Raw genomic sequence first — 26,249 nt, forward strand, 5'->3', positions numbered from 1 at the left:
CACCAGTGTGCCTGCTTGCCTGCCTGCCTTGTTGTTTCTGGGCAGGTTTTACAGGCAAACAAACTCTTGTTAACAAAATTCAACAGGTTGCCGACTCCATCGGGAATTCTGCCGAGTACCGAATGAGATCCACAGTAAAATCGCCAGATGTAAGCAAGACGCAGCAATAAAATTTAGGAAAACAAACCTCCCATGTGCTTGCGAAATCACAACCGTGGCCCCATCATCTGCGCTCGTAAGAATGTGCGCTCGCCCTACCAAAGGAATGCTGGGTCAAGGCACCTTAGGTGAAGCTAGAGTTTCGGTACGAAGTTACGGTGCTTCGATGGTGATGTAGCATCTCCACGCAACACAAGCCACCGTATTGCGCAGGGTTCATGTATTTCGTCCATTTTGACCTGACTACATCCAAGATGAAGTGTATGGGAGATTTGCAGGCCGAAACACCTTATGTTTTGGGATGAACTCACACATTCGATGTACAGTACATCGCATGACGTTTTCAACACTAGTTGGCTGGGTAGTCGTTGAGGTATGTACATTTCGATAGCGCACTTGAAGGGGCTCTCAATGTTGCGTTGTGCCGAGGATATTAAAGGACGTTGCTTCACTAATATCCTCCAGCAAGAATTTTTTTAATGCGTTTTGTGGAAGCCGAGTTATCAGTAGTTAAAATATGAATTCCTGGGTTTTCGCGCCTTTTCCTCTCCTCTAGTCGCCTTTGCACGCCGAAATGTCGGCGCTTCCCCACCGACCCCATTCACTCGGCCCCTCCGCCGGCTGCTGACGTGCGCGGGAGTTCCCCGGGTTACAGTTCCCGGGTGGTGGAGCTTCCGGCCGCGGCCATGGCAGCTGTGGTAGCCGCGTGACGACAAAGGGTTGGGCACGGCGAACTAACTCTCCGCTGCTGAAGTAACGAGCGTTGCATGACGCGTTGCGCTCGGATTCATGCGGAAGCCCGGCACTGCTGGTCGCCCCGAGAAGTAGAAGTGCGAATTTAAAAATATATATATATATACTGTAAATGATCGACTTGCTTTTCAGGTCTTGTAGGCGGCATGAACGCTCTGTGGCCTATATACGTACATAATGCAAGCGTATTATATAACCAACCTCAAACACACTTTTCAGGGACCCTTTAGAGGAAACTGTATAGGTTCTAGAAATCGACGAGCTTAAAGTAGTCGCATGTGTGAAACTTGCAGGCAAAGCATATCAAGTTCTTTCGAGCTACCACTTGAAATGGTCACGTAATCGCTGATTGAAATCGAGACGGCCATCAAGCTCCTCCGCAGTGCACAGCTCCAAGTGGGGGTGCGCATCGTGACGTCATCGAAGGTACCAGTACATTTCCAATGCATAAACGCTTTCTTTCAAGGATAAAAAAAAAAAAAAAACCGACGCCACCGAAGGCAGAGTCCTCTGAGCGCTGTTTGGTATTCAACCAGGCACGGTAAGTATGTCGTTGGCGGCAGCGGAAATTTGAAAGCTTGCCTTCCGTGACGTCACACCGAGCTTCTCCGCCATGGAGGAAGGAAAGAACTCCATGTTCCTCCATGTTCTCCGCACTCATTTGATGCTGTGAAGAGAAGCCTAAAATTTAAAACACTCAGCATCTACCTGCAGCCTGTATAGATTTTAATCCTTGAATGTAGTTAACTCCCATTTCCCCAGATACGTGAAAACGGCAGTTGGTAGCGTTATCTGTACAAGAGATCTAAAAACGTTGATCTGTACATCGAAAATTTCGAAAATAGCGCACCCTAATCGGTAGAGTTAATATAACCAACTCGGTTATACCCGTTACTCCACTACTTTACTGTACTACGGTAAGTGTCCTATGTACTAGCTGGAGTTGGTATATTAGCTCTATGGTCAGCTGGGTCGTTCAGAACATTTTGCTATGTAGCGCAAGCTAAGTTTTCCTACTAGGCTACAAAAATTTACTAATACTCTCAAGCGAGAGCTATGAAACAAGTAATGTAAATGCTAAGTTGCAACAAAGCTAAAAAAAGTTTATTTGTTACTAGATGGCGCTAAATATAACTTTACTTCGAGGCTGTATTGTTTGCAGAAAAGGTAGATCGCACGTCCATGTGCTTTAGTATTGGTATCATCTGTCCAGCTCGTCAATAATGGCAGACGCATTTGGTGTGCGGTTGGTGCGGTACGGGCTGCTGTGATCGTTTTATTGACTCGAGTGCCTTGGAAGTGCCTTGACAGTGCCATAAACCGGCACGGATGTGAACTCTGGAAGTAATGACGAGGCCCCCAAGCCGTGACAAGTGCAGCGTTCATGGCGTCAGGTGTGTTCACGTTTGTCTTCCGCGTAGTACTCACCCCCACTTCGTCCGTCCGTACGGACTCGCTGCCAGTCTTCTGTGTTTATTGTTACTTCACTTAGGCGGCGTGTGGTCGTTGATGCCGAAGGGGTAAGCAGTCGTAACCTTATAAGAAATTCAGTTCTCGCGGCGTAGTTGTTGTGATCAGCGAGAAAAAAGGCAAAATATACTCCCTCTATCTTGTGCGAGCATTAGTCAACAGGCCAGCTCATGCTGCTGCGATAAGTAGGTGCGGGATCCTCGCTCGGATGTATGCCGTGGGGTGTCATCGCGACCGAGCCGAGGGCGTTTTTCGAATCGCTGCTTTCGAATCCGTTCATGCGAAACGGAAGGCGTTCGCGTGTTTTGCGCTACGCACCAACGACTGCGGCGATCATTCGGGTGAGAACAATGCCGTTAGCTTCGCGACGACACGGACAAGACGTCGTTTGTGCAAACGTTGGGCAACGAAAATCGCCGTCTGCGTTACGGGTCGAACATAACCTGTTTTACGACAGGTGTCCCAAAGGATCGGAAAACAAACAACCGCACGCACGAAAAAAAAGAACAAAAGAAAAAACACGTGGGGTCTGTATGCAGCGCTGTTGGTTGCGAAGCGGTCAGGTCAGCATTACTTCATTTCATGTTAGAGTGACCTCTTGTTTTTGTTGTAACGCCTGCTGCAGACCCGGATATTTATTCGCTGTTTTTGCTGGGGAATATGCCGGAAGGTTCACAGATGAGCCTGGGCGATTCAATATCTCCCACACGTACCACGTAGCTTGCGTGGAAGTGCGAACACGTCTTGTCACCGTGCGGCCGGGTATAGTTTCTAGAGGAGTTCCGACGAAGAACACTCTCGTGTTTTGTGTCAGCGCCCTCCGATAGCTGGCCGAAAGCACTCACTCGGCAGTGATATAATTTATATTCTCGGTCGCAGCGTCGCAGTGCGGTCTTTTCGGAAGGAACCGTTATCAGTTCCGCGTCCAGATAAGACATGCGCACGCAGCTCATCGCCCGTGCACCCTGGCTGTTATTACCCGTGGTCCGTGGAAAAGCGTAGGGACAGGGAACGAATAAATCGTCGCAGACGATTATATCCGGTCTGACGAATCCCAGTTCTTCGCTAAAGCCCGACTCTCAACCCTGCGGCCGCTGCGTAAATTATTAAAAACGGAGAGAAAAACTGGCGCAAGAGTAGGGTCGCGATTCACGGTACGGGATATCTCCCTCCTTCCGGAGTCCCTTTAATGCGGATGGCATGAAATTACAGCTGCCCGGCCGCCGCGGTGCTGCGTCCAATCACCGACAGCTGACATCCTGTTTGCCTGTTGATCGATTCTGCGTACACCTTTCGGGATTTTCTTGTTCACGCGTGCGTGCTTTGAACGCGAATTCCTTGTCCGTATCGCATTGTGCTTGAACACGATATTTGTGTCGCATTGGTTACAAAAGCGGTGACGAACAGAACAACGCACACATTTGCATATGTCTGCCAGCGATCTAGTCCCGGTTGTTAGTATTTATATTTATTTACTGATATTTATTTATACAAAATACTCCTAAGGGCCCTCAGTTCGAGGTTATTACATAGGGGAGGGGGGCGGGGAACAGGCATGTAATCAAAAGTTAACAAATCAAGAAACTACAACAAAACAGATAAAAGCATAGGAGTCATTGCAAGAAAAATACACTTAAACATTGAAGCGTAAAGGGGAAAACAAAAACATGAACTGAGGAGCAGACTAACGCAAACAACGGCATGAAAATAAAACGAGTATCATCAGTAACAGAAATACAAGACAGAAACCTAATGCGCTGGTAAGTTAACAGTGTATCCCAAAAATTTAAGCAGAGGTAGTGGCAGCCAATATTAATAAAATTTATAGTACGCAGTTTAATAAATCTAGCCCTCCTAAAAATGTGCGGAACTTCCGGCATCGGTCAGTGTACAGAGTGTTTGCGGTTATGCTAGTTCTGCTGTGGTATCGGGTGCCGATATGCTGTATTCTGTAGCCGGCCTTCAGCGGGTGCATTGCCCCCATTTCAAAATGCCCTCCGTGGACTGAGTCCGAACAAATCGCGACTGGCGTTTTGAACTACTCGCAAGTGCGCAGTTATTGCCGCAGATGTTGTTGGCCGGTGTCCCGGGCGTGATTCAGCCAGCTGTGTCGCGCGCGCTACCCGTCTTTTTCGTGCGGCAGATTCGAGTGCGTCCCGTATTAAGTGTGCAGTGCGGCTAAGGCCACGAAGCGGACGCCTATACGCCCAGCAGAAATTTGTCCAGCTCGGACGCCTCTTGTAGGTCGTATTCGTCTCTTTTCCTTCGTTCAGACTTGCACTTCGGGCTGAAATCGCAACTCAGACGCGTCGTCTGCTCCAGTTGTAGGAAGCTATGCGCGCGCCGCATATTGAATAATTAAGGGCTTTTTGCTCGTTGACGTTGAATTAGAGAAACTTTAAAAGGACGCAGTAACTCTCTCATATATCTCGGTTGCATGCTCGGTTCGTTATTTTCCTTCTTCGATAAGACTTGCACTTTGGGCTGAAATCACAAATATGACGCGTCGTCTGCTCCAGTTGTAGGAAGCTATGCGCGCGCCGCATATTGAATAATTAAGGGCTTTTTGCTCGTTGACGTTGAATTAAAGAAACTTTAAAAGGACGCAGTAACTGTCTCATATATCTGGGTTGCATGCTCGGTTCGTTATTTTCCTTCTTCGATAAGACTTGCATTGCACTTCGGGCTGAAATTGCAAATACGACGCGTCGTCTGCTCCAGTTGTAGGAAGCTATGCGCGCGCCGCATACTGAAGAATTAAGGGCTTTTTCCTCGTTGACGTTAAATTAAGGAAACTTTAAAAGGACGCAGTAACTGTCTCACGTATCTCGGTTGCATGCTCGGTGGACACACGAACCGCGCCATAAGGAAGGGATAAAGGAGGGAGTGAAAGAAGCAAGCAAGTATAAGAGGTGCCGTAGTGGAGGGCTCCGGGATAATTTCGTCCACCTGGGGATCTTCATGTGCACTGACGTCGTACAGCACACAGGCGCCTTTTGCGTTTCGCCTCCATTCAGAGCGAAATCGCGCGCTGTAGGGCACCACAGTGAAGAATAAAAAGGTACGTGCAAATCATAATGGTTATTAAAACTTCCTGTTGGGCGAGTTGGTAATTCATCTTGATGTAGAAGGGTTTATATCGCCAACAAAGACACGGACAAGCGCTTGTGTGTGTCTCTCATGTCCGTGTGTTGTGTGTGTCTCTCATGTCCGTGTCTTGTGTGTGCCTCTCATGTCCGTGTCTTTGTTTGCTCTATAAACCCTTCTATATCAAGATCATAATGGTTAGCACCTCGGAGGAGGAGTGCTAATCACTGATAAGCTCGCTCGTTAGTCGTATTTGTGGCTTCCACACAACTGCACGGTTTTTGCGATGCGGAGCGCATGTCGGGTTCGAAGGAGGGGGAAACGCGAGGGCGACGGTGGACGACCGCCAGGGTGTGTGCACGGCGGAATCAAACGTCGAACCGCAGCGACGCCCGGCGCGCGCGCGCGTCTATTTATAATGCGGCGTTTGCGCACGAAAAAGTGCTGGTAGTGCACCCAGACGTATTCACCTCTCCGCTTCCTAGCCGTCATAACGCTCGTGGAGAGAAGGTTATTTGTCTGCGAGGGCTCAGGGTTAACGGGAGTGAGACGCGGTCCCGTGGCCTGTTCATGGCCTTCAGTTTTCCGGTCGTCGCTTTACTTTTGCGGGAGGAAATAAATCGCCTCTTTCCTGTGTTTCTCGGGACTTCTGCATAATCGTGGTGCAACGTGGCAGTTTATTATTTTCTCGGTTGTACTGCAAAAAATACTTTTTCATTACCTCTATGTAGGTGCAAGTGTAGGCATTGCCGGACTTTCAGGATCGGAATACATGAAATTACCATTGCATATTTATGCAGAATCACTAGTGTGACAAGTAAAAAAGGCAACTTATACAGCATGCTGAGAGGCATTTTAGACTGGCTTTTATTATCATTTCATATTGAAGAAGCACAGATTGCTGCTTTATAGTGTTAAGCATTAAAAGTTTAAAAAGTGTTGAAAAAAAAATTGGAAGGAGAGAAACAGGCAGTAGACTCTAGTTATCTCTTTTAAAACTTTGCACTGACCATTAAGATTTCAGTTTCTTGAGTTGCTTAGATAATGGTGGTGGCCAAATCACTGGTTGACTAGCATATAAGAATAGGTTTAGGGGCGCAAACACATCTCTTATAAAAGCTTTCGCCCTTTCATTTTTCTACGTTGATCTGCGTTATGTGGACACATTGTTCACCTCTCTGCCTTGAGCATGCCATCGCTCCCAGCTCATCCCCCTCCCCATCCCTGCTGACACGTGACACCACATTTCGGGCGTGGGTCGGCTGCGAGGGGGAGAGGTTATTTTGGGCCACCTGGGCCCGGGGCGGAGACACGCGGCTCTCGACACAGTCAGACGTGGGCCTCCCTTCTTTCTCCGTGATCCTGGAGAGCGGCCGCACCCGCCGTCGGCTCCCATGGAGGAGCCCTCGGACGGCGTGGTTTTCTTGGCGGGGGCTGCCTTGCTGACCATCTCCCTGTGCTGCTTGTCGTACGTGATCTTGTTGTACGCCCAGGTAGCCAGAGACAGCCACTGGATCAGTTCCTTCCTAGGTGATGTGTCTCTGCCTTCGGCATTTCCTTTTCGCTCCGCTTGCTGTGACATTCGCACTGCTCCTTTGCATTGTTTGGTTTTTCGCTTTGTTAATGCACCATTTGTAAAACACTTACCAGTCCCTTCTTCCAGTACCCCTCTGCATAAGCTTTCTTTTTGTGCTGTAGTGTTTTGCAGTCTCATCACTTCAAGGCATATGCTTCATAAGTCATTGCACTTTGCCCTCTGTTTGGGAGTAGACAGACAGAGTCACAGGATCACCTCTTTGCACCTTAGTTGACATTTTTGTTTGTCGTTTCTTAAGTCTGGCAGTTCTCTGCTATGCACTGACTGTCATTTTGTTCCCCCTCTGCTGTGTTATGGTGTTCGGTTTTCACTTTGTCCTGCTTTCAGTTGGTCATTTGTGTTTCTCCTTGAGGGGTTGCCTTTCTATGGGACTTTATTTGTATTTCTTTGAATTGATGTGGTATCTGCTAGCTCCAGCACTCATGGGCATGCATTATAAACAAATTTGTCTGCATGACATGAGGTAGTTGCTTAGGCATCTAGACCCCTCGTGATATCTTTGAAGTTGCACTCTTTCAACATGGTGTGCTTCAAGCTTCCTGCTGCATGACTTGATTTTAGTGAATTGCTTGATCCTTGTTTGTATATCGAGGCAGCCCTTGGTAGACGTTCACCAGTACACCTTAAGGACTAGTCTTCAGATATTTCTCATAGTACTGTACAGTGTTGTCAGACACCACAGTTCTGTCACTTTATCAGAACGTTGGCTGAAAGTCTGCTTGCTTAAACGGGCCATTGTGTCATGTCTTCTCCAACAATTTAGGACCTGTGTGACTTATTAGCTGTCACAATGTAAATAATGCCCATTTTCGACAAAATGGCAAGACCATGGAGTATGCTTCAAGTCTCCATTCACATTTTAACATTTCAATGTGATACTTTGCAGGTGGAAGCCCACCACTTTTGTTTGCCAAGATTTAGGCAGTGATTGAATTGCTTCCCCGACTAGATCATGCATAGATGTAAAAAAAAAAAAAAAGTCTGCTTAAATTTGACCTATTGTTAGGTGACCTAGCACAGCATGATTTCAGCCTTAAGAGTCTGCTTTTTACTGACCATGACCTTTTTGTTCCGTCTTGACTACGTTTCAGTTCTCCTTCAGCTTGACCTGTGCTCATGTAGTTGGACATGGTTATGACCTTTGACTCTGTATGTGCAATTGCTGCCTTTTTTTTAGCTCTTAATCGCCTTCTTGCTTTTAAAAAGTTTGTTTGGTGAAAAATTTCGCATACTGTGGTGCTTGCGATATCTCACATTTTCTGCTGCTTGCATGTATTCCCAATCTGGACCTGGAAGAAGGTAAATCAGCAGACGAATGTGCCCTTCATGCGATATTGGTGTCTCTTTTCATAACGGCCCTGCCACTCTTCTTCTCAATGGGTTTGGTTAGATCACATTTTGACGACGGCCGTACGTCAACATGCATCTCATCTGAAGCATGGGATGTCTCTTTTGTAAATTCTGACTCCAATTGCAGCATTGTTTCTACATTTACTTTTTTACCGGTATTTTCTCTGACCATCTGTTACAGGAGGCTTATGGTGAGCTTATAAAGCTGGCTGATAGAAGGCTTGCTTTATATTTTTGGAGGTTGGATTTTTTGATTCAGACAAAAAAAATTATTAAAGTTTGCCAGATTCATTTTTAGATATTCAGTTTTGATTGAAAAAGGTTACCCTTCTTGACATGGAAACCACAGCTAGGTATCTATTCAGTATACTTGTTCAAAAGAGAAAATTACAAAGTATGGAAGCCAGGGATGAAGTGAGACAGTGCAACTGTTGGATTAAGTAGCAGTTTTCGAACATTTCGAGGCAGAGGCAACAAGGAGGTTTATGTCGGAATTTTCTGACTACAAAAGTTGTGTAGTCATTCAGAGAGCGGCACCCGTTGCTATCTTGTGCTTCTACACTCTGTTCCTGCAGTACTTGGCCTACGAGTCTCTGGCATGTGTGTTGACAGGGTTTTTTTGAAGCTGAGGTTAATCAACAAAAATCAACAGGCGCAGTTTTAGAAAGAAGACTTTGAAGAAATACATGCGAATTTATTGCATTCCGAGGAAGGGCTTCTGACAGAATGTGGTTACGGAGGCCTGTTGCTTTTGATCCTTTTTTTTTGTTTAGTTGCTTTTCATGCAACTTGGGTTTGAGGAAAGGCCTTCGGGCATGGTGTTTTATTCTATGGCGCAGTCATTTAACTCAAGCACGTTGACTTTTTCGTGTAGCGATAGCATCTTCTCCTGCAGCCACAACTCAAAATATGGCCACATGGGGTTAATTACTGGTATGCCAACTGCTCGTGTTAACAAGCTAAGGTAAACTTTAAGTGACTTTTGAATGTCCAGGACACCACATGCATCTAAAAAAAAAAAAGTTCCGTATTTTCCGGTGTATAAGACGCAACCTTGTATAAGACGCACCCCCATATATACAGGCTGTCATTGAAAAAGTTGGTATATAAGACGCACCCCAGTTTACCCAGTTATGCTAGTGATTCTTAATTAAACACGCTTGCACGACCATCGCGAAATGCACGGTACCTGTGAGATTGATCGAAAAAGGCAACACTCGCGCCACACCCGCCCACGTTTTAGCAAAAAAGAAAGAAAAATGAAAGAACTCTCCTTGTGTTCATAACAACATTTTGTTTTTTTACTTAAAACCTTCGAAGTGTTCATCTTCGGATGCGCTATCAGAAAGTTCGCCCGTTTCTGGAGGCAACGCAGCTAAAACATTCTCTTCGCACTACGTACATACTGCGTACACGGAGCAAACAAAGTTGCAAAGGGTGACTAAAAAAGAATGCCGGCTTGTCTTGACAATGACGAGAAGCGCGGTTGTCGCCATCTTTTGGCATTTCACATTACTTTTGCTTGCGGCCTCCAAAACGGTCATGTGTTTGTGATCCCAAAAGTCGTCATCCCCGTTTGATGATACAGTTCGCCTAAAAATGTTGCGCACGGCGGTCCCGGTATTCAGTTATTAACCGTGTTACAACTACGTTATTGGTAGTGATATTTTTTCTGTGAAAAAAGCTTGAACATGAACTTAGTTTCTGAACTCACAAAAAAACCGAAAAATTCGCGTATGAGACGCACCCTTGTATAGGACGCACCAGCAAGATTTTTGAAAAAAAGGCGCGTCTTATATACCGGAAAATACGGTAATCCTTCAGTTGGTAGTTATATTCATCAGGAAAAAGAAAATGAGAGAGAGAAGACATTTTTATTGCAGCAATCTTATACCCCTGTCACACTAGCAAATTTAATGTCATTCGAACCTAATGGCATTCGATGCATCGAATGTCATTCGGTCTCTTTCGGTGCTACACGGGAAAAAGTAATGTGATTCGAAAATGATGGCATCGACGATCAGTGATAAAAAAATAGTCCAACCGAACGTCATCGGCGCGCATAAAAGATGTTTGAAATTATTGTGCGGTGTTTCAAAAGCGGGTGAGAACATTTGTGTGCCGTATTATACGCTTAAAATATTATTTGCGGCCATTCTGCACCACTTTAGGCATCAAAAGCCAAGCCAAGTACAAAGTCAACCACAAATTTGATAAATGTAAACAAACAAAATGGCTGACATGGCAGCGTGCGGACACGCGCGGAGCTTGGAAATGGCTTCCAAAAGGTGAACTGCTCAGTTACGTCTTTAAGTACCTTCGAGCTTAACAAACAGGGCATGCCAGCCAGCAAGAATCACGCATCCCAAAATGACCGACGGTCGTGGGAAAGACGCTGCTTCGTGCTCGGCCGCTGCTGTAGGCTGCTGAGACCGAGGGTAATAGCTATCCACGACAGCCTCTAGTGTGAACAGATTCACACCAACATTAACTTTTTTTTTAGCAACTAAATAAATGCACTTTCTAGGTTTGGCAGTGTGCACATTATTTTTTCGCGTCGCTTGTTCCTGCTGCGTATCTGGTGTCCAGAGTACGCATTTCGTTCGAGATTGAATGCGAATGAGTTCCCCTAACTCATTCGATGACATTAAATTTGCTAGTGTGACAGGGGTATTAGGTGGTCAGATGCCCTGTTCTAGGAGTCCATTGGACACTGCTGCAGCTCGGGCTCTCCCCACCAACTCCTGTTGGTGCCGCATGTCAGAGCTGGACAGCGCGCCCTTCCACTGCTCAGCCATCAGGTTGTTTATTCTTGGTGTGTTTGGGTTTTCTTGGCAGGCTTGTACCATGTGGTACAGGTCCGCCTCCTCTCCGCAGTGTAGGCGTCCTGATTTGTATAATTCCGCATACATCCACTTCAGCTTCTTTGCGTTGTACATTGAATCTGCCTGTAAGCGTTAGAGTGTAATTCCTACTTCTTTATTTAGCTTCCTCTCTGGGAGTGGATTTATCCTCCTTGGAAGTTTCATTCTGAATTAAGCGCCAAAAATGTCCTCTGAATTTTCAAAGATTAAAAAAAAATTATCCTCTGCTTTTATACCAAGTGTTTCAGCGAACACTTTCAAAAATTTTCAAAAATAGGCTTTTTGGGGTAAAAATATGGCTTTTGAGGTATAGTATTACGAATGGTGATGGACACCAGAAAAACGATGAACCATCTTAAGTAGTAAGATGGTCAATTAATTTTTAACAATTAAAATTTTACATAGCAGAGTTAGGCACCTAGTTGCAATTAGAGATTTGTTGCCAGCTGTTAGTAATAGCCGTATCGGTTTTTAGAATTTTGAAAACGCGATTATCCTTGGCGTTGTGGTTCGACAAAATTTGGCTTTTTCGACTAGTTATGTGCATCGGAGGGATTGCTTTGCCTGCATGCTTTCGAAAGTGCGTGTATTTTCGCACGGTGCAGCCAAATTTTGTCAAGCCGCAGCGGCGAGGGTAATTGCGTTTCTGAAATTCTAAGAACGGATATGTCTATTACTGACGAGCGGCTACATATCTCTAATTGCAGCTGGGTGCCTAACTCTAATAGTTAAAAAGTTAATGATTTAAAAATTGGTTAACCAGCTTACTACTTGAGACGATTCACCGGTTTTGTGGTGTCCACCAACACTGGTAATACTGTGCCGCAAAAGCCATATTTGCTGAAATGCCCGGTATTTTCAGATACTCCTTGCAATCAGTTAATGTCCTGTACTTCCTGTTCTCTTTTTTACTTTTTTTTTTATCCAATCAGACCTGCTCGATTTGAACTAGATGGACAGTTGCTGGGGCTGATTGCTGCCTATTGTGAGAGCAGTTCTGTCATGTGCACAATCTAGTGTTGATACCCTTCTTTTTGATCGCTATTTTGTAAGCCTGTGCCTGTTATTGGAAAGGTATTGTTGGGAAGTTCTGTTTTGTTTGCATTTTTTATCTCTGCTCCTTCTTTATCTCTTGCTTCACAGGGTAAGCTTATCAGATAAAGTCGCACAGTGCTACTCTAACTCGTTCGCATTCAGTCGTTAATGCATACACATAATCATATGTTGCATACTGTCGCTGCGATGCATGCAGCTGTGCAAGAAAACAGTGTTCAAGATCGGGGACTGCCGTGCATGCGTTTTGACGTCACCACTGGCAAGTATTTACAGCAAGGATGAATATGAAATGATCATAGTTGCCAGCTGTGCATGCGCCTAGTGACAGCTGGAATGAGGTCACATGAGAGCGTATTACTGGTGGCAAAGAGTGCTTTCTTGGACACGTGAGAAATCGGACAAATCTGTGACCTCTCAAAGCAGCCCATTTGAGTATTAATAGTGCCATGTGCTACTGTGCAAGGAAGAAAGCTGAGCAGAGGTATGTTTTGGAAGTTTTGAAATTTCATGAACGAAAAATTTTAGATGGCAAAACAAATTCAGTCCAGGAGTTTCTCAGGGATGCCAGTGTCCCAAAGCTAGCAGAACAAGTAGGTTCAAAGCTTGTTTTTTTTTGAGAGGGAGTACAAGGGTTCCAATGAGCTCTGCAGTAATATTGTCATTCTGCATCACTTTTATATGTTAATTTGTCAGTGCAGTACTCATGAAAGGATATCCTGCCATATTCAGACACACTTAATTCAAACTTCGGATTGTTTGAACTGACCCTTCGCTCCCTACAGTATCTAATTGTATCATAAAAAAGTTCTCCTTAAAAGACTGCGGACACCTAATTTTAGTTGTGTGTTTTCTTCTTTCAAATGATGCTTTGGACATTAGAACACATGGATCATTGCATGATATTTGCATATGATCACCAAAAAATTTGTTTTGAATTTCTTCATTCATGCTCGTTTGATTTCGGTTTCATCAATGGAGCGATGACTGTGACGTGTAGTTGGACTTCAGGTCATGTGAGGCACGAAAAAACAGCAATTTAAATGCTGTTAAGTAATTTTAATTCACTACAACACTTAAACCAGCCTGCTTCAAGAGCTGAAATGACAAAAAACAATGTATCAACTGTTATAATGCCATTGTTTTCCTGCCTCACATGACCTGAAGTCCAACTACACATCACAGCCATCATTTGGGTGATGAAACCGAAGCCGGAACAGTGTCAAGAAAAAATTCACTTATAAATTATTTATTAGAGGTCACAGGCGAATATCACGGGGTTATTCATGTTTATTTATGATTAACGCATCATTTTAAACAAGAAAACATAGAAACAAAAATTTGAAGTCTTTATTCCTTTAATATAGACGTCTGCATAATGTGAACAAATGTTTATAAACCCCTTGATGCTGAAACACTATCAGGAGTCAGCTGTAGTTTTCTTCCTTGCAGAGTGATCTTGCTCCAGGTAAAAATAGGTTTACGACACCAAAGAGTGGCGAATGTATTGATTGAAAGGAACACAGAAAGAAAAGGGTGTTTGCATGCACCTGTGACGGCGCCTCTTCACTAATTTACTAATCACTTGTTTTTCATATTTTTTGTTATACTTTAATCCCTTATAAGATGCAAGCTGTATGTAAGTCTAACATGCATACGAATAGTAGAACTGCTCTCAGAATGACTCTAGAAATTGAATGACATCACTTTCAAACCGTTTCAATCACTGGTTTTATAGAAAAAGTGTATACATAATTTACCAATGACTTCGTAAGAATACATCAAATGTAGTACGCATCCGCACCTGAATCTTTCTGACACTTGAGAAAACTGGGATTAGTATTGAAAATTGCTTCAGTAATATTATTCATTTATTCATTCATTTTCATTTTATTTGTTCTTCACAACATGACGTACACATTGTGAAAGGGGCCAAGAAGAAAAGCCGTTCCTTTACGGCTTGAAAAAAAATCTTGGTCCCCCTGGTATTGACGGCAACGAAGCAACACAATCCAGAAACAAATGTACAAAACAAAATGTACAGAATTATATGAAGCAGTTCAGTGAAGAAAAAGACCCGAAAGCTCAACAATTTTTTTATATTTATTTTTCCCTCCAAACTGGGCAGCACTGAACTGTACGTTTGCACTTGTAAAAACACAAAACACTGAGGAAGCCTATTAACAAAACATAAAGCATGCTTGATGGTTTTTTTGATGGTTAGGTAGTACTCAGTATGAAAAATTTGGCACATAGGTGCACTGTCGTCCGTTTATCAGCACCTGAACCAAGTGGGACTGCTCGTGTCCAGCTGTCCAGAAAAGGTTCTGAAGTTCTGAAGTTCGGCTTCTACGGTGTGATGAAGTTGCACTTTCTCTGAAAGGCTTCCCCGGAATGCTTTTCTCGAAGTCTTTACGATGAAGTAGAGAAAATGCTTCTAACTAGGCAATTGCCAAATACCAGGCATGCGTAAATAGTGCTTTTTTTTTTTCTGTAACCAATTCAAAGTGAATATAGTAATTTGCTTCGATTAATTTCGAAGGAAATATTTCGAATACTCCTGGCACGCAGAAAAGGTTGAACGGCCCAGTAGGCATTTTCAAAATCGCGAACTTTTCATACACAGAAGGCCGTTGCATGAAAAAATGGGAGAATGCATTGAACCTGCGTTGACTTTCTGCAAAAATGGCAATCGTAAATTGCGCGAGCGGACCTACATGCGGCGCTGATGTATCTCTGGGGTGTGAGACCAATATGTGGGGCCTCCTTCTGCTGCTAGTAATAATTGCAGTTGCGTCGTTGCGCAGTTGTTGCTTTTAAGAGGTGACTTCAGTGAACACCTACAGGGCGTACGCACCGCTCGCCCAGCGTCGTCATGCGTCAGGCATCGGAAATGGGCCCCCATCATCTGCATGTATACGTGGGTTGTGCTAGCTCCCCTTCGTGCTCGCGCTGTCGTGCTTGTTTGATGATTTTCATGCTCAGAAGAGCGGCTGCGGCACCTGCAGTCAGCTCAGACTCGTTCCGCAGAACTCAAGGGAGGCGCGCGTCCTCCGATTAGAAGATTTATCGTAGCGTGATCCGCTTCCGCTGGGAGCCGCTGCCCATACGCAGATCGCCCTGAGGACTCCAAAAGGCCCCAGGCGCCGGCTAGCTATTTGCACGCTTGTCCCGTCAGGACCAGTCAGCGCGTGCGCACTGGCGGCATGTGGAAGCAGGTCACATTGTGCTAAATTCCTTCATTAGAGAGTTATAGCATAGCGTGATGCGTGATCTGCTACCGCGATCGACTTGCGAAGCGCGCACGCAGCTGACGGGAATGCAGCGCCATCTGGCGTCCCCATGGCGTTCTGCGCACGCGCAGTGGTGCCCCACTGAAGTGTTTTACAGTAGCGGATTGCGGATCGCGCTATGCTATAACTCTCTATTGATGCGCGCCACGGGTGGCGCGGCTGCAGACACCTGGCAGGTATATGGTGCCTCAATACAGCTTCAGGCAGGCAACACATGCCTGCTTGTGTATGGTGCCACGAGCATGCGCATACCGGCTCCAGCATACGCGTGGGAGCGCAGGTACGCAGCGCAGAGTCGGGGTTTTGGTAGCGCGCACGACGCGGTGCCATCCCGGCGGAGGTACGCAGAACCGAGACGGCACGCAGCAAGAAATCCAGAAATATTATTCGCTAGAGGCGAATTCTTTGAGATTTTGAATACTATACATTCAGATTGAATCGAATACATTACTTTTTGATCAAATATTCAAAATTATCAAATATACGCACAGGCCTACCAAGTACCTGTCTGTCCTTGTGAATCATCATCTGGAAGAGCAGGGTGAATTGCGACAAGCCAGTGTGTGTCGACGCATGCTTTTTATTTGCCAGCAAAGTGCCCATGACAGACAGGTTCAGCCACGCGCAACGACGGCTGCTACGCGACGGGTGATGTCATGCGGCCACGAAGCGTGACGTGTCGTCACCCTGTCGTCACCTGTGTGTGTGTCTCTCTTCCTCCCTCATATCTCTTTTCTTTTTCTAAACAGGCAAGCCCAAGCCTCCGGTGCCTCCAAAGCCCACAGCACTGCTCTCGGAGGGAGGCAACCGGCGGCCCATCATTACGGTGTCGCCGCTGACCGAGACAGCCGGGCAGAACCATGCCAATGGCGTCGAGCCAGGTGACACTGCTGATGACTCCTGCACTAAGGAGCTGGCTCATGAGTGAGTTTCACTTTCAGTAGCACTCTGATAGTACCTCTCTTTTCTGGTTTGGATTGTGGTTGGAGTGGTGAGACGAACTGTGTAGTCAGTCAATCAGTTAGGTTGATTACTTGTCCCTTTGGGCAGTGACAGTTAGGTATTTTGATGCTTCTTCCCTTATTCAGTTTCCATGAATAACAAATGCACAAAGGAAGTAACCTTCTGAAGGTTTTAGTGTAAGGAGCAAGTTGTAAGCAAACTTTGCTGCCAAGCTTGGGACCTGTCACTTCATATGGCTGTTGGAGTCATGCTAAAAGAGGGTCAGAATGGCTTTGCTGAAGCAACAAATGGCAGAGTGCAAGCTTAATACATCTGAAAGATTGAACTGCAGAAAGAAACTGTGTGGGCTTTGGACAGAGGCATACCATTGGCATCTGAGCTTCTACTGGTGACAGCCTGTCTATTGGATAACCGGTGTGCTTCTATGCTTCTGGAGATCAGAGCCAAAGGCAGTCAGAGGCTAGTTGTGCAGCTTATTAAAGAGAAGATACTTCTGTGTCGGAGGCCACAGAGTTTCTAAGGATTGACTGGAACCTGTCCATTCTGTCACAAGGTAGTATGAAGCAGCTACAAGCCAGAGCTTTTCTGCATAGTGTGGGATGGCATCGGTCTACCCACTTAACATTTCATTCTTTAAGCTGTGTCCAGAAAGACTGGGTGTAGAATTTTTTTTTTTAGCATTCTTTGCATCCTGCTTTCACCAAGGATACATATACAACTTACTATAGTGGTTGCATCCTATTTTTGTTCTTGCCTGTGTTAATTATGTGCAGTAGAATCTCAGTAATACGACTGTAAGCATGGGAAATGCATTTATGCAGATCTATTTATGGTGGACAGGATTTATCTATGGCTGTATGCCACTGCTAGTTGCATGGGGTGTGTATTGCACAGCTGGTTATCGCAGTGTTGATACAGTGATCACAGTGGTGATATCAAGGCAGTACTTGGTGCTCGGGGATGCAGTTGTTGTGCCTACTTTCATATCCAAGTTGCACAGGAGAGTGTTTGAAAAGCCCAAGATTCTGCATATTCTTCCACTTCAGCCAGGGAATTTCGAGATTCCATATCGTAGTGAAATTCTAATCAGCTGTGACTGTATCGTTGAGATTCTGCTTTAGTTTCTGTGTGGTCTCAAGATCATTGCGAAACTGCAGGATCAAAGCCGTAGTAGTGTACACACACACACACACGTACACTTTGTACTGTGATTTTTTTTTTTTTGTTCTGCTTCGAAGGTATTGCACTGAATAAAAAGCAGAAATGCTTGCATAAGTCTAATTTGCAACCTCCAAACTTTGTCACTGTCACGTCCCAGTTTTGAGTGCAGAGGGTTTTTGGTTCTTCCGCAGTTAGCATACATTTCGCATGTCCCCATATAGCAGCAGTGTTGTCCTTCTCATCCCAGTTTTGAACATGTGGACAGTACAACATGAATTCTAAATATCTTCAGAGGCAACGGGGGAGTAGCAAGCAAAAGGAAAAGTTTTCTTTTTCATTTGTAATTTGAGTGTGCTTCGTGAGCACCTTAACTTCCACCACGGTCCACGCTTGTTTGCTGCCTTTGCTTCCACTTTCCTTTGAAGAGTTTTCTTTGCTTGGGTGCCAGATATCAAAGCTATCTTAGGTACTGTCCAGAACACTGAAGGTTCTGTGCCGAGTTGAGAGATATTTCGACTATTATACGTGTAATCCAAGGTCCCATTTATGAATTCTAAAGTCTGATAATAGTTTTCATAATATGTGCTTGTGATTTGTTCACAGTCGCAAATCACATTTCACTAGCACTTTACAGTTATGTGCAAGTCACATGTTTGAGTCCTATATAAGCTAGGCGCATGAGGCCATTTCGCATTGCCTCTCTCTCAGTACTGCAGGTTCACTGAAATGTGAATTGAATTGTGTCACAAGAGTTGCCTTGCAGCCAATTCGCTGCGGTATTTGTTGGCAACATGTCCGTAACTATTTAGAAAGAAGCATTGCAGCATAACTTATTTGGGCCTCTCATTTGTCATCCCAGAGCCAGCCTGCGTACGGGTGCAATGCACAACATATCACCTCGGAATTGTAAGCAGTGTAAACACAGGGAAAGAAGCGGACAATGCAAGTGCTTTGTTGTCCCCCAAGCTGTGTTGTTTTCCTCTGTTTTGTCTATGCGCTGCTTGAAATTTTTAGATGCTGCACCTCCTAGCCCAGCTTCCTGCATTTGCACAATTTGTGTCTGTGTTCCACTGGGCCAACGTGCTTGCAGCACCCGGAAAGAGAGGGAGCCACTTGTTCGCGCAGACTGAGGTGGCGTTATTTGCAGCACGCGCGTCGCCAGCTTTCCTGGCACCGCGCCACCGTGTGCTTGTCTGGCCCCGAGCTTCGACTAGGGGCACGCCGCCGGTTTCTCTAGGCCTTCCCCGGTTCTATTTTGGAGTGTGCGCACCTCTCGCGTTCGGAAATAGGGAGAAGCTGAAAGTCGCTTTGCCCCGCGTTTGTTCTCGCCTCGGGGCCACTGTGTACAGGCCCGCCGTAGTCTCCTCTGGTGAGTTGTACCGGCTGAAATCGCAAACATTCATGTGTTTGTCTTCCGCCCACTCATGTTTGCTTGTGAGTGGCAGGCTTGTTTGATTTTTTAGGCGGCTCTCGGCGTTTTCGCCGACGGAATCGTGGGTGGGGGGTGGATGTTGGCTGGGTGTCCTTCGTATGTGGCCATGAGGTGTTTTGGACCGCTTGTGCTGCGTTGGATTCGCTGTGGTCAGTGCTGAATGTTCTTTTTGGTTGGCTTTTATCTTGGCCTTGTGCAGTTGCTGGCCTGAAACTGAATTTAGTGGTACGCCTTTCAGTTTTTTGGAACCTTGATTTGGAGTGAAAGCTGCATGTCTTACTGTTGTGCTCTGCCTACCGTTCTTAATGTTCACGTTTGCATTTAACTGGGGGGCTGTAAAGGGAAGGGGGCATGTGAAGTTCATGCAGAGGTTTTGGGAGGGTGATTGTACAACCAGGTTTAGTGTTTGTAGTTACTTTGTGTCTTAAAGGCAGCGAAGACTGACCTGTGTTTTTTTTTTCAGGTGCATATAGAATGCAAAGTTTTTGACCCTAACCAAACAAGAATATACTAAATTTGGTAACACCTGCTTGCTGCATCACTGATGGTTGTTTGTAAACGACTGCTTAAAGGTGCACTGAAGAGGATTCTGAACTTGTCTTTTTGCCGCGGGAACTCGATCTACACGTTCCTAGCATTCTTAGAAACTGCAACTTATTGCCCTGTATGGCCGATTTCCCTAATTAAATCGAATTAACGTCCGGCTCCCGCCCTTTTTTTTTTTAATTCTGCCTCGTACGATGGGTGGAGTCGACCAACACGTGAAGTTCCTTTCAGCCAGCTCCGTGGAGGCTTTGCTTTCGCTTTATTTTGTTTTTTAGGTTTCCATGAATAAATAGTTTCATTCGCAGATAATATAGCCGCAAAATAAGCCCGCAGAAATAAAAATACGCGCGGACTATTTGCTTCTACGGACTACTACGTATTACTCCGCCAATGGCAGAGCGGCAAGCCGCCACGGACTGGGTGAAAGGCACTCCACGTGTTGGTCGACTCCGCCCACCGTACGAGGCAGAATTAAAAAAAAAAGGGCGGGAGCCGGCTGTTAATTCGATTTAATTTGGGGAATTGGCCATACAGGGCAATAAGTCGCAGTTTCTAAGAATGCTCGGAATGTGTAGGTCGAGTTCCCGCGGCAAAAAGACAAGTTCAGATTCCTCTTCAGTGCACCTTTAATGCTCAAAATATAAAGTTAAAGTGGAGCCTCAGACGACACGTGCCGCCTTTATGTTGATGCTGACGCTCAAGTGCAGAAATGAAATCAGAATGTGCAGAGTATGCTACGCACAGTCTGCATTGCATGGTTTTGTGCGGTTTTCGCTGAATGCTTACATGGTTGTGTATCCTTCTAGGGTCACGGTGATTGTCGAGCATCGAGCAGAAGCGGAGGCCCTGTGTAACGGTTCGAACGACACTATGCCCGCGACCGACGACAAAATCGACCCGTCCACTCCGAGCACCAGCACTCAGCCGGCGCAAAACGGTGAACCTGAAGCACACTCCAAGGATGCGCAGCAGCCGTCGGATAGCAGTAAACGAAACACCATAACAGAGGACTGGTAAGTGTCGCACACTGTGCTTTGCTGTGTGATAGCTCTGCACTGCTGTAAGTGATGTCGATGTTGTACATTGTATCAAAATATTTGTGCTCACCTCTTGCCTAAAGACAGTTTTGCCCGTTTGTGCCCGATTTGTAAAGGCGCACTTGGATGTGCAATGACCGCTCTCAATATTGTGCCACCTGAGATCATGTGACCCATGCAGACCTTAAAGTAGGTGCGCTCGCGGCTGCAGAGGGGCGGGGTTGCGTACAGCTATCACGTGCGCTTGCTGGCATTTGGCGAATTTGAAATGCCAAGGAGCATTTTTCTTTTTTTGCATACATTGAGTTTTAAGTATTGGTGGCTAACTGCGGTACGAAACCTGCTGCTTGAAGTCAGGACTACATTTCAGAGGATTTTATTTGCCGGTATTGACTGAGTGGCCTTAACAGTGAAAGCTGATTTACGAAAGTTTGACCTTATTGCGTGTACTCGTAAAAAGTTAAGGTTGACCTGAAGTGTAAGCACATTGAATTTCCTTACAGCTGCCATTGATACTGATGCGGGCTTCTTAGTATGTGTGCACACTTACCTCATTCCTTCCGTGTGCATATTCATGGGGTAATGCGATACATCAGGGGTTCTCGGACCGGGCTGCGCAAAACATATGGGTACCTGGGAGGGCTTTTTTTGATTCCCCGAGCACCTAAATGAGTGCGTGCTTTAACATCCATATTTTCTTTTCTCACTTTATCCAGGAACTAACAATATATTACTGCATTTGTTCATAGCTTATTAGTATACCACTGTATGGCCAGTCGTTTTTGGTTAAATTAGGGCATCTTTTGAGAAGCAGTTCATCTGCGCTCGCTTCTTTAGATGCATGTCAGGTAGGAAGAAATGGAAACCAAGACGTGTGGTGTTCTCTTGCTCCTTTTGAAAGCTAATGTGGTCCCTGAAGGCCAATAAAATTGACAACCCCTACTTTACACAGTTGGTCTCATGGACAAACACAACTGTCTCAATGCAGCAACAATATTGGATGTGACATGGCCAAGTTCTTTTTACATAGTGCCAGGTAGGGCCAGCTGCAGACATTTCATTCCTAAGGTGCTCCCAGGGATGAATGAGAGAGACTAGGAATTCTTCCAAAGCTCTTCATATGGCTTAAACATCCAGTGCATTGAAAAGTGCAGCATTACACATAGCAGTTTTACTAGTAATTCTGCAAACCCCTCCTCATTGTTGTGGGCACTGTCATTTTGAGCCTGTGCTCATTGGCGTTGTTCATGTGGTGCCAAGCTGACCAAGCGAGATTCACAGCCTGTCGATGCTTATATTTTGCACAGCGTATGTCCCATAGTACCACTGGTGTATGACCAGACAGTGCACAAGCCTTCTGAAATAAATTCTGCAGCATTGTTTCATGAGCGGAGTTGTACTGGTTGGTTGGTTTATGGGGTTTAACGTCCCAAAGCGACTAAGGCTATGAGAGACGCCGTAGTGGAGGGCTCCGGAAATTTCGACCACCTGGGGTTCTTTAACGTGCACTGACCTCGCACAGTACACGGGCCTCTAGAATTTCTCCTCCAAAGAAATTCAGCCACCGCGGCCGGGATTGAACCCGCGTCTTTCGGGTCAGCAGCCGAGCACCATAACCACTGAGCCACCGTGGCTGAACTTTAGCATTTTACTTCATTGTCATTTTTGTGTTGCACTTGACATGTTTAGGTTGAGCTGTGTGTCACTGTGTGGTAATGTCCTTCCATTCTGTGCATTTCCTATTCTGACAAGGAGCTCGGAAAACCTGAAGAATGACTTATTGTTGCTCACCTTCGCAGGTCCATCAGGGACAGTGTTGAATCGGGAGATGAGGCGTGCTGCACACGGCTCTCGCATCTCATTCACCGCAAGGCGAAGGAGCTGTCTACTCACCTGACGAAGCCTCCAAAACCACTGAAGCCCATCAAGGATGGCAAAGGGGCGCAGCTCCAACCGAAAAGCTTCGGCGACGAAATTCCGGGCGGCCGTCACGGCATCCGCTACGCCGACGAAGACACGGAGGCCAGCTCTGACTACCAGGACGTGGACCTGAGCAAAGTGGCACTTGCGGAAGTCACGACTGTGGCTGTTCACAAGGAAGGCACCCCCAAGCCTGTTGTTGAAGAAAATGAATACGAAATAGTGGAAGCACCTCGTGATGAGGTGAAACCCACGCCCCTGCCTGTTGCACCAATCATGGTCATTGTCGAGGATGACACAACCGCGCAGTCCGGAGGTAGCGTTCCTGAGGCAACTAAGAAGAAAACGCAGTCATTGGAGAAGCCCAAGAGGCCGCCACCTCCCAAGCCAGAGGCGGCAAAGAAACCACGCGTAAGGTTTGGCGTTGAAGTGTTCCCCACGGACATCATGGCTGCCATTGTTACTAAGAAGAAAGGAGGTGCCGCTACACCTGAGTCAGGTGTGTCTCAGTCAGTGGCAGCTGAAACAGGCGCAGCTGCAGAAAAGGGCAAGTCCTCCGACAAACAAGTACAAGAAACTCCCTTGGAGAAGCCTGTCCTCGTTAGGGTGATGGAGAGAGAAGAACCAAGTCCCGTGCTCTCGACCAAGATGCCAAAGTCGATGTTCCCGCAGTCATCTCCCGTTAAGAAACCGAAACCGCAGCGACCTCCTCCTCCAAAGATCCCAACCACCGTGCCTTCACCTCATCCACCTTGTTCACCCCCTCCCCCTCCGTCGTCCCTACCTCACTCCCAAGAAGCGCCATCAGTGCCTTTGACCGCGGAAGTTGCTCAGAGTGTAACACCAGAAGGTGTCTCAGTTGCAGCTGCTGACAGCAAGAGCCCAGGTGTTGTCGAAGATGTAGTGGCCGGAGCTGCAGCAGTCTCCCAAGAAGGAGATAAAGTCATTCCGGAAGAGGTGCCTCCGTGTGCCCCCGTTTCTCAAGAGCCTGTGATAGAAACCAAAGTGGTCGCCACCGCAGATGCATTGAAAGCCACCCCAGATGCATCAAAAGCCACCGCAGATGCATCAAAAGCAACCGCGGATGCATCAAAAGTGACTACGGATGCATCAAAAGTGACTGCGGATGCATCAAAAGTGACTGCGGATGCGTCAAAAGTGACTGCGGATGCATCAAAAGTGACTGCGGATGCATCAAAAGTGACTGCGGATGCATCAAAAGTGACTGCGGATGCATCAAAAGCGACTGCGGATTCATCAAAACCGACAGAAGCACCGCGGAAGAAGCGAACACCTCCGCCAAGGCCGCCACCTCCAAAGTGCAAGTGGAAGCCAGCTGAGGCAGCACCGCCTACCACGAAGCCCGTGGTGTCGCAGAAGCCCACGGTTTCTCCAAAGCCTTCATTTTCACAGAAGCCTGTGGCTTCGAAGCGGTCAGTTCCATCTGCAGTACCGAAGCAAGAGGTTTCGTCGGGTACGAATGTGTATAGTCAGACGGATGACCTTGTGGTGTTTCGTGCGAGAAACATTGTCGCAGACCTCGATGCCCTTTTAGCACAGAAGGAGGCAGAAGAGGCAGCCCGGGCAAAGAGTGTGTCGAGTATTGAGGCCTCAATTAAATCAGTGGCACGGGAAGCTACGCACCAGTTCAAGTCTCCAGAAGGCACGACATGTGGGAGTCTTGACACCAAGAAAGAGGAAGAACTTCCTCAAGCACCACCACGAAAGAGGAGACAGCGGTCCAGGACAGTCGAGGCAGTGAGAGTCTCGGAAGAAGAACACTCCAGGAGACCTCGGAGGAGCCATTCCTTATCCGAAGCCGACATCCGAATCAAGACGGCGCAGCGGCTTGGGCGTGACTATGGTTCTAATGTGGCGGCAACCTTAACGGAAACGTTTGTGATGGTGTTGGAGTCCCCCATCACGAAGAAAGAGCTGAAGGACCTGTACACCAATGTCACGGTAGCTCCCTCGAAAGACCGTCGCTTCAAAGAAGTGCCCAAACCGACGCCTACGACGGGAATGCGTTTTAGACCGCTGCCGGCTCCTCCGCCTCCTCCGCGGGGAAAGTTGAAGTCGCCACCATCAGCTGCTGCGCAAAGTTCTGTCGACGACAGCTCTCCAGCGGCTGCAGAAACGGTACCAGCAGAGACAGCATCGGCAGAGGCAGCATCGGCCCCTGGCGAATCTTCCGATGCACGTTTGAGCCAAGCGCCTGCCGATGAACACAGCAAGAAGAGCCAAGTGGTGCCCGAAACTGTCGAACTGAGGACAAGTCCAGCAAGGCAAAGCGACTCCAAGCCCGTCTCCAAGTCTGACTCACTCAGCAGGCAAAGCACGAGAAGTGGCAGCACGTCTCCGAAGGTCCGGTGGGAGAACGGCGAACCGAAGGCGTTCCGTCTGTCCAACAGCACCTTCTACGGACCTCCCCTTGAGATCCCGCCGGAAGCGCAGAGAGGCGCCGAATCACCATGCACGGAGCCGAATGCCAGCAGCGAAAAGTCGCGGTCCAGCTGGTATGACGACAGCGACGCTTCGGGCGATGTTGCAGACGTCGACTCGCCTGCTGTGCCGAGCGACACGGATCCTGCGGTCAGCTCGCGGAAGTCCGACTCTTCTCCTGGCTCTGTGCAGCGGTCAAAGACGAGGCTGAAGGAGAAGAAGCGTGCGAGTGCAAAGTTTTACTGTGACGTTGAAGCTGAGCGCGAGAGTTCGACCGACGGAGACGTGCCGCGGGTGTCATCCAGGGGAAGTGGTTCGGACAGGATGCTGGAGGCAACTGAGACCAAGGGCGAGGACACGGACGAGCTCCTCGAGATGGCCGAAGGCTTGCAGAAGGAAATGACTCAGGTCCTGGTTGACAGGCAGAAGAAGCTGCTTGAGTCATTTGACAGTGAGCTGTCTGCGCAGAGGGGTGAGTGACCTGAGTTTGCACTTTGATCCTGCTCTGGTTCATTGCTGTGTTGGAAAAGTGCGAACCACTATGCAGTGTAGATTTTGCTAGTAGTGAATGGCCTGGTAAACATGGAGTCCACAATGCACGTGTTGGAAATTCCACGAGATAGGTGGAATGTGCGTCACTGAGCTTGTGATCTGGCTGTCCCTCTTATCTTTGGTTTTATCACATCGGTAGCTTGTATGATGGCGGTAATCTGTAAGTTTTCAGGCAAGGTTTGCTTTTGTTATGCGTGACTGACAACCTGCTTCCTTCCGGAGTGGTTGTGTCACAGCGAGAAAGTATAGACCAGAGCCAGGTTGAGCCATTTAGCCTGAGCCAGATTTTTCTTTCTTTGCTACCTTTGCATTTCCTATTTCCCTAAATTGAGAGAGAGAAATGTAAGGTTTTATAGAAGTATGAAGATAAGACGGAAAAAGTGCTTTGCGTGGAGATTCTATCAAATTTTATGAGGTGTAGGGAGGCTTTGGTTCTCCCATGGCTATGTCCTGGTAAATGGCGTAGTGATGATGCACTGGTTAACATCCAGAATACTGGCAACTCTCTCACTGACTTCTCATATAGTAAGCGTTAGGAGTCAATGAGAGAGTTGTCAGAAAAGAGAAGTT

The 26,249-nt window shown here is 46.7% G+C and overlaps 1 protein-coding gene across 4 annotated transcripts in view; it reads left to right on the top strand.

Annotated features, from left to right (window-relative positions):
• The first annotated feature begins 2,118 nt into the window (after positions 1–2,118).
• The window catches only part of LOC149327836 (uncharacterized), a 58,660-nt gene continuing 34,529 nt past the window's right edge, over positions 2,119–26,249 (top strand). The window contains exons 1-4 of one of the 4 annotated variants that reach the window (XM_089563667.1): positions 2,119–2,306; positions 16,376–16,550; positions 20,535–20,741; positions 22,565–25,599. In XM_089563667.1, the coding sequence (XP_089419793.1) occupies positions 2,297–2,306; positions 16,376–16,550; positions 20,535–20,741; positions 22,565–25,599 (3,427 nt within the window). In that variant the 5' untranslated portion in view covers positions 2,119–2,296. Of the gene's footprint in view, positions 2,307–5,285; positions 5,444–6,784; positions 7,000–16,375; positions 16,551–18,963; positions 19,120–20,534; positions 20,742–22,564; positions 25,600–26,249 lie in introns of those variants that run through there. The other 3 variants (XM_089563669.1, XM_089563666.1, XM_089563670.1) reach the window with 3 other exon arrangements.

Source organism: Amblyomma mixtum, chromosome 10, assembly GCF_055824585.1.
Source record: "Amblyomma mixtum isolate Tamu chromosome 10, ASM5582458v1, whole genome shotgun sequence".
NCBI lineage: Eukaryota > Metazoa > Arthropoda > Arachnida > Ixodida > Ixodidae > Amblyomma > Amblyomma mixtum.